The sequence below is a fragment of the Euleptes europaea genome, chromosome 1, assembly GCF_029931775.1.
Source record: "Euleptes europaea isolate rEulEur1 chromosome 1, rEulEur1.hap1, whole genome shotgun sequence".
NCBI lineage: Eukaryota > Metazoa > Chordata > Lepidosauria > Squamata > Sphaerodactylidae > Euleptes > Euleptes europaea.
Window position 1 is genome coordinate 67285166 of NC_079312.1, and position 12517 is coordinate 67297682.

Genomic DNA, 12517 nt, shown 5'->3' on the forward strand with positions numbered 1-12517 from the left:
AATGAGCCATGGATACCTTCTCCAAAGTTACATTGACTTTCTCTTTCTTTCTCTCTTTTTCCAGCTATCTTTCCATTCTTATTTATTTAACCAATGTATATCTGCTTGTTATCTTCCAGCCAGGTTTCATTCACACACACCAGGTCTATAGCCTCCTCCATCATGGTGGCAGTCTTATTTTTTAACAGCCTGGTATTCAACATCAAACACAAATGCAGTATCAGATGTCATTCAGCACATTTGAAGGATATTACCTAGTTAGCAAGTCCAAAATAAACTTTCCCATTTATTATTAACACAGACACTCCTTTTACAACCAGAAGAATTAAACTGGCCAGTTCTGCTAAGAAGCTCTTACAGCAACTCACACATGAAGCTTCCTTGTTCTGGAGTCACTGATCTATCAAGCTCAGTATTGTCTACTCAGACTAAGGTTGCCACTAGATGAGAAATTCCTGGAAATTTGGGGGGTACAGTCTGGTGAGGGTGGGGTTTGGGGAGAGACTTCAGCTGAATATAATGCCATAGAATCCACTTTCCAAAGAAGCCATTTTCTCCAGGACCGCTGTTCTCTGTTGTCTGTAGGTCCATTGTAATTCCAGGATATCTCCAGCCCCACCTGGAGGATGGCAACCGTAACTCAAACTGGCAGCAGACCCCCCCCCCCCAGGATCTCCGATAAAGGTCTTTCAGATTACCTACTTTTTTTTTTGCTGGCAAGTCACAGCTGATTTATGGCAACCCCATAGGGTTTTCAAGGCAAGATACTTCAGAGGTGGTTTGTCATTGCCCACCTCCAAGCCCTGGTATTCCTTGAAAGTCTCTCATCCAAATACTAGCCAGGGTCAGGGATGAGAGTGTGTGACTGGCCCAAGGTCACCCAGCAGTCTTCCATGGCGCGTGTGTGGATTCGAACCACGTTGGTCTATCTGATCCTTTTTAAATTGGAGATACAGGGATTGAGCCAGGGACCTTCTGCATGCAAACCAGATATTCTATCACTGAGTCTACACTTTGCTTCATGCACCCTCCAACACTACCCTTAATACAAAAAAGCACCCTAAAGCAGCTTAATCTTTTTATTACCTTCCTTTCTCCATTCATACATCCATCTTGTTTATCAGTTGGATCAAAAATGTCTGAACCAGCTCTTAGCTACTTTTGTATTGTGCTGGTGACTCTGTAAACCTAAAAAAATATGCATTTCAGCTGCAGAACAGCCCAATAAAATTTTAATTTCCTGATTTTAATTCCCTTATGACAATATGACAGTAACTGACTGTGGGTTCCAGCATAAAACGGGTATTCTAACAGAAACACAAATAATGCTACAAATTATAACCTGTTTTAAAAATGGATAACTATAGTGTTGGGAAAAGAGGACACCAATTGGTCATTGTTTGTAACTGCATCTGAAGCATACAACAATAACAAATGCCAGGTACGTGACTGGAACAGTTCCAATATTATTTTCTCTGATTAATTTTCATTATATTAATGAAGATGATAATGCCTTTTGATTAGGTTTGATATAAACGTGTTAAATATTTGAACAGATTCTCAACGATATTTCATACAAATACATTTAGTAATCTAATGAAAAGAGAGAGACCATTAAGCAGAAATGTTACAAACTCACTCCTTAATTTGAGCAAGTTGATTACAGGGCTTGTAAACAATCTGAGCTGAGCTTCCAAAACGCAGCTACTGAATAGGTCTGAAAAGCCATTGCTTTTAATTGCTCCACGTGTTTCGCTGGTTCAAATGTTCCAAAATTCTAGTAAGGAAAACATAAAATAGGAAGAGTTCATAATTATAACAACCAGTGTGATAATAATAACTACTGGAACAAAGGATCCCACAATTACAGGGAAAGGGAAGCAAACAAGATGACCATGGGGAACAGCATTAATGTGTGGCTATAGCCATAGAAAGAACAACAGGATACATCTAATTGCATTACTGCTCAGTGATTAGAGATAAAAGTTCCAACAGCTGAAGTCACGTTGCCAATTCACTGGAAGCTCCCACACGTACTTGGCCAGATGGACAGAAATGGAAAAAGTCTACTCATTCAAAAAAAACGAGTAGACACAGAACTGAAATGAACAGGACTTGTGCTGGTGAAGCATTTGGAACATCAGAACTTTTGTTGATAACTGGATTCCCATGCATACCAAATAAATGGTAGAGACCCCTCTGTTTAGCCAACGCATCATTGCAGTAGTTTGAGTCCAAATACACGGAAGTCCAACTTTTTTTACTTCTGAACACATGAAGCTGCCTTATACTGAATCAGACCCTTGGTCCATCAAAGTCAGTATTGTCTACTCAGACCGGCGGCACCTCTCCAGGGTCTCAGGCAGAGATCTTTCACATCACCTACTTGCCTAGCCCCTTTAACTGGAGATGCCAGGGATTGAACCTGGGACCTTCTGCATGCCAAGCAGATGCTCTACCACTGAGCCATTGCCCCTCCCTGTGACTTCTACATCCTGATCTTACTGTTTATGGCACTTCAGGCACAATGGAGACTTCATCCCATCGGTGTTTAAAACCAGAAGGAATCAGATTGCCTGGGATTGTTGGAAAGCTTGGAAGAGAAAGGAGGAAGGGACAGCAAGGAGAAGATGATACCATTGTCAAATGGACCAAGAGCCACAATGGTGAAGGATGTATGGGTGTTTGCAGAGTAATTTCAGAAAGGTAATGCAGCAGGAAAGCTGGAAGATGCTGCCTGACTCATGGCTCCTGACGCTTATACTGGCTGCCGTATAATTCAGTTGTTACAGAGTCATGAAAAAGGTCCACAACAGAGCAGCTGTCCCTTTAGATTTCGCCATTAGACTGTAATAACTTCTTTATCAATTTTTGCTGGTGGCAGCACACAGTTGCTGCATGAGTAATTGTCAGCTGCTTATGTTCCCGAAGGCCAATTAGCCAATCTAATGGTCAAAATAATCAGATGAAATTGCTCGGTAGTTCAGAGCATGGATGTCCATTTGTATCTGTGTGTATTATCATTGCTTGACAGAGTACAGAAGAGCTAGAACAGTCTGATACATAATACAGTTAAGTAGAAATACTAAGGCTGATTTGGCTCCACATACAGCCTCCTTCTGTGCATGGTAATCAATCCTGTTGAGTTTAATGGGCCTCAGGTCCATGTAAGTGTGCACAGCATTGCAGCCTTAGTTCAACAGGGTTATAGCAAATGCAGATACAGCCATGTAAATATATATGTATTTCTTTAAAGTCACAAGGCTTACATGGAGGGACAGATTAATTATTTCATTTTATGTAAACTGCCTATGGGATCTTTCTGGATTAAAAGGTGGGCTAGAAATAAAGTAAGAGTTAATACAGTCCTATGACTTGAGCTACACTTGGGACAGGGACCACAGTGCATTTGCTTTGCAGGTAGAAGGTCCCAGGCAAGGGTGTACAGTCATATATTGCTGACCTGATAAGATACATGATATTAAGGGTGTCATAGCAGGTTGACGATATCTGACATTGCTGCTATCTCCCTGACACAACTCCAATTTCCGATGTTATCACTCCTGATTACATCAGAATTAGGAGTCATGTCAGGCAGACAGCTGCAACTAAATAGTGAGCTAAGTGCTGAGCATCAGCCCTTTGTGTTTTAAAGGCCATTATTTTTCCATGGAGTAGACCTAGCTCCTCAACTAGCAAGGGTAGACCTAGCTCCTCAACTAGCCTCACAGAAAATAATGGCCATTGAAAATATAAAGGGCTGAGGACTGTAATAAGCAGTAGACTAAGTTTCGTGGGAGTTAACAAGCCCCACCAGCTGGCCCAGTGGCCTGCTCACCAGTTCCACATCATATGGGGAGGCCCTGTAGACTCCAATGATAGTGGCAGGGACTTTACAGAGAGCCAGCGTGGTGTAGTGTAGTGGTTAAAAGCGGCAGACTCTAATCTGAAGAACAGGGTTTGATTCCCCACTCCTTCACATGAAGCCTGCTGGGTGACCTTGGGCTAGTCACAGTTCTCTCTGGACTCTCTCAGACCCACTTGCATCACAGGGTGCCTGTTGTGGGCAGAGGAAGGGAATGTGATTGTATTGGGGGTGTGTGATTGTAAGCTGCTTTGAGACTCCTTGAGGTAGCGAAAAGCAGGGTATAAAAACCTACTCTTTTTCTTTACTGGGTGGAAAGGCCTAAAATGCCCCAGGGCTGCTAGCAGGGCACAGAGTGGTCTTGGAGAAGCCAGTGAGATCAAAGATCAGAGGAAGGCAATGGCAAACCACCTCTGTTGGTCTCTTTCCTTGAAAATCCTATTGGGTTGCCAAACGTCGGCTGCGATTTGATGGACTTCACACACACACACACACACAAGTCCAGAACCCATTTCAGACCCTTTTCTATGAGTGGTACATGAAGATTGTGCAGGCTTGGTTTATTGTCTCAGTTCAGAGGCCAGGTCTACCGCCATAGAAAATAATGGCCCTTTAAAAGTTAAAGGGCTGGAGCATTTCCAGCATATTTCTGGCATAACTTTCTAGTACAATATCACTACTCCCAATATTTAATAACACTAAGCATGTTTTTCCTTACTTCCCAATATGGTATTAAAATATGTTTTTATCTGCACGCCCCTACTTCTAGGTTCGATCCATGGCATACCCAATTGAAAGGATTAGGTGTTCTTACAGACCTCCACCTGAGACCTTGGAGAGCTCCCTGCCAGTCAGACTTGCTATACCAATGGTGAGACTCAGTACAAAGCAGCTGCATGGGTTTACTAATGGCTGCTGGTGTGAGCTCAGTATAATGTAGTTGCCATACTAAGTCTTTTCTGCTAGCATAGCACTTTTTTGAGCCCAGCACAGTCTATCCTTCTTAAGCTCGCAAATGGGCTGATGTTTTTTGATTTCATTGTATTATTTTTTACATGTGAGCCACTTCAAGCAGGACTCTGGAGAGGCAGTGTATAGATTTTCTACATAAAATAATCCAATAATCTGTAATCCAATAATCCCCAACCTTTTTGAGACTATTGGAAGTTTTGGAATGTTTTGCTAGGGTAGTGAGCGCTACCATAGAACTGTTGTGACAGGGCAGGGATGAGTTACAATATGGTGACCACAAGGTGGAGCCAACAGCAATCTGTGGCCAGGTTCCAAACTAAGCATTTTCCCATGACAGGGGCAACTGTTCCAAATGGCGCTCCCAAGTAGATACAAATGCGCCTACTCCTCCTGGGCTCATCAGTCCCTTGCTAGTCAGACAACAACTTTCATTAATGTTGATTAATTTTTAAAAAAAAAAACCAGGAGAGATCTGCAAACAAAAAAAAAAATCACAAATCTTCAGAGAAATGGGCATGGGGTAGGAGAGGGCAGAGGAATGGGTGTCTACTTTTGTTGTGCTCCTTCCCTGATTATTTCCCATAGTCCCAATGAAACAAGGCAGACCTCTTGTAAAGTGAAGAGTCTGATAGAAACATTTTACCAATTTTTGTTTTCTTTGTGTGTGAAAATCAGAACTGCATGCCAATGATTATGATTATTGCAAGACTGATAGGCACCTTTCCTCCAAGGAGCTCAAGGAAGTCCACATGGCTCTCCCTTTCCCATCTTATCCCAACAACAATATTGGCAGAGGTGGGATATAGTGCGGCAAGCAACCCACTGCCTTAGCCAACATCTCTCCATTACAAGCTTAATCTCCTCTTAGTTGAAAGCAAAGCTGGCCTTAACTGTTGGATTTACTACCTCTCCCCTCAGCCTAGCTGCACTCCACTGGACTCTACTACTTCTAAGCGAATGGGCACAACTTAAGAAGGATTAAATTGAGGAAGATTTTTTTTTTATGAAGTGAATTTGAAAGGTGGTTCTCACCCCCACCCCCAGGAATGTAGTGCACTGTAGTGCCATTTTTCCCCTTTGTGTAACCCTGTTGATACAAATCCCCAATAGAGGATAAGGTTGTTGTTTTTTCTGAATTCAATAAAATGACAGCACTACTTGTGGACAGATGTAAAATTGCTTACAATAGAATAGCAAAACGTTTAATATAACAGCACAACATATAACTTCAAGTAACCAAACAATTACAAACACAACCACAATACACAAAATCTTCAGTGCCCTTCAGGAAGGGCACGCTGTACAATGGTAAACAACACCAAGTGCAATAACAAGGAGAGAAAGAAAAGTCCACAACTTAAAGTTTAACTGCAGGGTTGTTGCTTCCCTTTACATTCTCGATGAATGCTGCTGAAGATGCTGAAGGCCTTCTCTCTTCCCAGTCCGACCTGTAAAGGGAAATGATTAATCCCCTCAGTTTAACTCTGGCTTCCCTCTTCCCAACCAGCCCAACTGACTCAGGAGTGTCAGTGTTTAAACTATCCCTTAAAACCGTTTTGTTAACGTAACTCTTTCAGGGAAAATTCTAGTGTGTCCCTTTCTTTCTAACAGGACCCACACGTACCTGTTAAGGGAAATGATTAATCCCCTTTGTGATTTTGTGCATCCCTCAGGCGCCCCTAGCGCTTCCTGCACCCCAGTTATTGACGGCCCTGGGGTGGGTGAGGGTCAGAGATCACTAATACGGACCCGCCCATCCCAGATCCTTCATCTGCACACGGATTAGACAGCAAGGAGGTGACACGATTCCTGCACACTGTTTTGCAGAAGCATGCCCTGAGATGAGCTCAAACCCAACCCCTTTCTGACTATATATTACTCTTCCTACACACTCGACACTGAGAGACACTGCCCTTCAGTGTTACTCCTCTGAAGATGCCTGCCAGGCTGCCACAGCTGCGGGCGAAACGTCAGGAAAGAAAATACCAAGACCACGGTCACACAGCCCGGATAACCTACAACACTGGTACCCAACCAGGGGTCCGCGAGAACTAAATTAAGGTCCGCGAAACAAAGTTATAAACCCATAATAAATTAATATTTTCAATTAAAAGTTCTCTATTATAAAAATATATATTCAAATATTATCCTAAGTTTAATGTTGAACTAACAGTTATGATTAAAGTTTATTTTCAAATTCTCAGAATTTTTATTTTGAACCTTGGGGTCCCTGCACCGAACAAAAAAGTCTTAGTGGTCCCTGGTCAAAAAAAGGTTGGGAACCACTGCCCTACAAGAACCAGCAGCAGAACCTTCTGCGGCTTCCCACCAGGGAGGGCGCTGCGTTTCCACAAGGCTCTCTCGAGCGCTCTCTCGCTGCCCACGAGCCTCTTCGCCCACTCCCTCGGGCTGCTGGCGTTGAAGCCGCGCTTCCGCCCGGCGTTTGCAGCAGCAGCAGCAGCTGGTTCCAAGAGGGTTCTGCCGGGGCCGCCGCTGTGCGCGCGCCGGGAAACGCCCGCTGTCGCCTGGCCCGCATGTCTCTGCCGAGCTCGGCCGTGAAATTCCGCAGGATCCTCGCCCAGTTCCCCCAAGAGCTCAGCTTCGCCTTTGCTTATGGCTCCGGGGTCTTCCAGCAAGCGGGGGCCTCCTCCGGGGAAAGCGAGGTGAGAGCAGCAGGAGCGGTCGTGCACGTGAGGCGTGTGCTGCCCCTCCTCTGCTTGCAAAAAGTCGGAAGGGGAACACATTCCTGGGCCCAAGCCTGCCCTTCGGAAAGCCGGTCCTGGGGGCATTTTTCTCGGCAGAGGGCTAGGAAGCATGGGTTAAAATGAAAGCGGCCAGAAATCCTGCCTTTTAAGCACCTGCCCCCTTCCTGCTCCATTAGTCTCCGTTATCTTACACCCCTTAAGCACTAAGCAGCAACACTAAATGGCAGACTAATCCAGCATTCAATAATTTCGGTTTTAGCCTTTAAATCTGGCAACCATAACTTCCTGTATTATGAAAACCAGCACTTTAAACCCAAGGGCCAGATGCCTCCCTCTAAGTTTCTCTTTCTTCTCTTGGTAGGCAGTGCTCGAACCATGGAAGAAAAGGTAGGGGGCTCTTAATGAAACCCATCTGCAAATTTACCAGCTCAGCCCTCTGTGTAGCTGTTTGATGTTGTACTTGTGGTAGAATGCTGGGGTGGGGTTCTTCATTTGGGTGCTGTGGGTAGATAGCAAAGTCAAACTGCAGTCAGTTCACTTCTAACACACCCGTTTGTTTAGATTGGCATGTAACATTGGGCAGTCAGTAAAATTCTTATAAGGAGTTATTGGGCTTGTTGGATACACTTTTTGTTTCAGTTTTCTCCATGTATTGTAGCTTTGTACCATATAACTTCGGTGTCAAAACCACCTAGGCTTGATTTTTTGCTGTTAAGTATGGTCAAATCCTGATGTATTGTTTGCTAAGATGTTGATTTTGGAGGCCTGAAGTGATCAAGCAACTTTGCAGGCCTGAAGTGATCAAACTGATTTCATCAACATTTTGCTTATTCCTAGGTATGGAGATGAATGTTGACTTGATGTTTATGTTCATATTTTGTTATGAGTCTTCTATAGAGAGATCAGAGTCTTCTGCTTTCTGTTGTGTTGTAGAACAATATGCTGGACTTTGTGTTTGCTGTGGATGATTCAGTATCATGGCACAAGATGAACCTGTCAAAGAATCGCAATCATTATTCCTTTTTAAAATATTTTGGAGCCAAGCGACTCAGTAACATCCAAAACTATGGAGCAGGGATTTACTACAATACATTAGTTCCTTGTAATGGCAGGGTAAGTAAATATGCGTTGTCTTGGAGTAAGATCCAGGTTTGGAGCGGGACCAGATGAAATAACTGCTTTGCATGCAGAAGATACTAGGTTAAATCCCTGCATCTCCAGTTTAAAAGGATCAGGTAGCTGGTTACGTGAAAAACTACCTGTGTCTGAAATCTTGAATGACTCAGGCTTTCCATTCCAGAGACTCCTTTTGTCACAAACATAACCCAATATCTTTTGTTACCCAAAGACACATAGCAGTGGGCAAGTTCTCCGGAACTCTTAATCATGCCAGATATTAACCGGAGAACAACACACACACCCTGCCCCAAGCTTCTTGTTTTTGTGGACCCTTTCAAAAAGAATACGGTTTTGGCACTTTGAATGTCATAAGAACATAAGAAAGGCCCTGCTGGATCAGACCGAGGCCCATCAAGTCCAGCAGTCTGTTCACACAGTGGCCAACCAGGTGCCTCTAGGAAGCCCCCAAACAAGACCACTGATGCAGCACCATCCTGCCTGTGCTCCACAGCACCTAAGATAATAGGCATGTCAGACAATTACAGGCATTGTTGTTATTTGTATAGCATTTTTACTATTTTGTCACCCCTAAAACAGACCTGTAGGTGGGCAAGTACTATGTGGGACAGCGTGTGGAGACTGACAGAACATATGTCTTGCCTAAGACAGCTTAGTGAGTTTCAAACCAGGAAAGTTCTGCTTGGAGCTTGGTCTCCTAACCACTCTGATACTCAGGTAGCTGTAGCAACTGGTACTTGACTTGGGGTTCAAGGCGCAAGTCTCTGAGGAAAAGGGCTTCTTGCTTCATGTGTCTCCATTCTTCTCACTAGACACATCTCCCTTTCTAACACTTGCAGTGCCATCCTAAACAGAGCTGTGTCCTTCTAAACCTGTTAACATCATGTTAACAGATGTAGAACTATGCTTATGATTTCACTGTTGGGAAACTGTTATCTACAGGATTCAGCTTCTTTGTATACATATCTTTCCATCTTCTGTTCTGGCAACTGTGCATTTGACCCTGATCTGTACTTCTGCAATTAAGTCTCATTTTCCCCCTGTTTCAGGTTATAAAATATGGTGTTATTAGTACTGACATACTGATTGAAGATTTACTTCGCTGGAAGACTCTCTATGTAGCTGGACGTCTGCAAAAGCCGGTAGTTGTTCAGCTCATTTATATATTAGCATTGGCCAAAAGCCATGGCAACAGGAACATGGCATAGAAAACAGGGACACAAATACGAGTGGGTGGGGACACTGAATTCTTCTTGTGTCATTGGCTAGATCGTTTACTTGAATTTGAAAAATGTTTTTGTATTCCATCTAAGTGTCATTTTGGAACCAGATGGAGGTGTTCCCAGACCTGTTTCCAACCTTGCAGCTTTTGTTGCTGCTCACATTGCAACAGGTACAGTGGGAAGCAATTATCTCCGCCTCCCCCTCCCCCACTGCTCTTTCTGCAAATGCAACCTTGATCTGGCCATAGGTATTCAGGAGTGTTCCTGTGAGATGAAGGGAAAGAAGCAGACTTCAGTCCAATTCCCCCCTCCCTGTGTCTTGTGCATTGTTTGTATAAGGGCTTGCCTTGAATGGTAAAGCAGCAGCTGCCACCAGAAGTCTCTTAGGGAGGGGCTGTGGCTCAGTGATAGAGCATTACTTGGCATGCAGAAGGTCCCAGGTTCAATCTCCGGCATCTCCAGTTAAAGGGACTAGGCACGTAGGTGATGTGAAAGATCTCAACCTGAGACCCTGGAGACCCGCTGCCAGTCTAATGAGACAATACTGACTTTGATGGACCAAGGGTCTGATTCAGTATAAGGCAGCTTCATGTGTGTTCTTCTGGGCTGTAGAGTATAGAGCTTGATTGGTCCTCAGGGACAAGGCCTGGATAAACTGACCCCACACAGATTCTGTAGTATCCTTTTGAAACAAAACATAGGTTAGGTATTAATTGTCTGTAAGGCACTTACAGGTATTTAAATGTCTGTATTTCCCGTATCTATTCCGCCCTTCCTCTAAGGAGGCTTACATGGGCTTAGATTGAAGGACAGTAGCTTCCCCCAAATGTTGAATGTGTTCTGTAGTGAAGGTGGGATTGAACCTATGTCTCTGTGTTCCAAATGTAACACACAGTCCATGAGTTCTTACACGCCCTTTATAAAGAGTGCTGAGGTATGCCTCTCCAGTAGGGGTATGTTGGGACAGAAACACACAGGGCAGGATTGATCTAGCCAGTTTTTCTGCTGGAAAAAAAGGAAAGATGTCCCTTGTGAACACCCAAAACAGGTTTGGGGGGTCATGGGACCATGTAGGGTGGGGGCTGTAATAAGGAAATTGGGCACAACTTAGTGAAAACCTGCCTGCATCCAATCCATGGTCTGAAGATTTCATTGTATGCATTTCAGGTTTTTTGATTGACCACTAGATGGAACCAGAGTTAAACCAAACTGAGGCAAATTTTAATTTCCACTTCAGATTTAAAAAGAGAGAGAGCTGGCAATAGTGTCGATACCCTCTCCACCTTACACACTCACTTGCACACTGTCTCTCCCTGTTTTGGGATGATTTTTTTTAAAACAGTGGACTGCTTCAGCTGCTTCAGTCTTCTGAAAGTCATCAAGAACACTTCCAATTCCTTTTTATTTTATGAAAGTGCAGTTGAGGGGTCTCTTCAGTTGTCTTACAAACAGGGTGTTGAAGTGAACAGATGAGAAGCCTCTAAAATCCCCAAGAGACTCCTGTGTCTATTTCCCTGAGTAATATCTGTGTCAGTGGGAGAAGGTTGGCAGAAACATGAGGCAGCGAATTAACAGGAAGTGTGTTTGCAGAAGACCCCTTCTGGTCCATTGACAGGGAAATCGCCTATTGACACTTCTCCGTAAATATCCCCCAACAGATTTTTTTTACATCCCATCTCTTGTCAAACGGAGAGCATGAGCCCACTCTTGAGTTTATTATCTTTATGATAAGTTCAGAAAACAAATGGCATAAATGATCAGTGGTTATCTTCTTCATGAAGGGACATATTGAAGCCCAAGTCTGAAATTGATTCATATTATTCCCCTCCCATGCACACATTCATTGTTGTTGCAGGACTTAAATGTCTTAACATATGTACATGTACAGGGTCACTTGTCTGAAAGTCCCAGTGTCCAAATTGTGTCATATTTCCACATTCATGAAAATTGTGATGGGGACCTCCTTTCAAACAATTGCCCTGCAATGCATACTAAAATAGTACAGTCCCTGAGAGGACTGTGCCACATTAGAAATAACAGATGGGGAATGATCCACAGGGTGTGTTTGAAGGCTGTGTGATGCGGCAAACTTGCTAAAACTAAGCCAGTCTGGGTCAGGACAGTGCCCGAATGGGAAACCTTCGTGATCCCTGTGCATTCTATGATGGATGGAAGTCTGGATGTAAATGTGAATAAAATATGAATTCAGACATACTGGTTTTAAGGGGGTCCTGAAAGTGGTCAGAGCAGGAGGGGGGCCCTGGGCACCCTCTGCCCAGGGCCCCCTGGAACCGGCCCTGCATACATATGTTATCGAATCTAGCCTTTTGCTTTGATCCAGAGGTAGTGCCAAATTTGGTGTTGTGTGAAGGAGTCTGAAAGAAACCTCAGCCTTGCATGTGCAATCCCTCTTTCCCGTAGATTCATAGTAATATAGAGTTGGAAGGGACCTCCAGGCTCATCTAGTCCTTGTGCGCTGCAGGCATGTAGCAATTTGGCAAAACCTGTTTGCTGTTAACGTCTGAATCGGCAAAGTACAGTCAATGCAAAGTGGGTCTTTTCTCAGTTGGAAGCTTAATTTGGCCACAGTGTGAGAGGGGAGGAGGAGGGATGAT

The 12517-nt window shown here is 43.8% G+C and overlaps 1 protein-coding gene across 1 annotated transcript in view; it reads left to right on the forward strand.

Annotated features, from left to right (window-relative positions):
• The first annotated feature begins 2527 nt into the window (after positions 1 to 2527).
• Positions 2528 to 12517, forward strand: part of TAMM41 (TAM41 mitochondrial translocator assembly and maintenance homolog) — a 32512-nt gene continuing 22522 nt past the window's right edge. Inside the window, exons 1-4 of the mRNA XM_056847121.1 lie at positions 2528 to 2675; positions 7112 to 7500; positions 8476 to 8655; positions 9729 to 9821. Of these exons, the coding sequence (XP_056703099.1) occupies positions 2528 to 2675; positions 7112 to 7500; positions 8476 to 8655; positions 9729 to 9821 (810 nt within the window). The remainder of the gene's footprint in view (positions 2676 to 7111; positions 7501 to 8475; positions 8656 to 9728; positions 9822 to 12517) is intronic.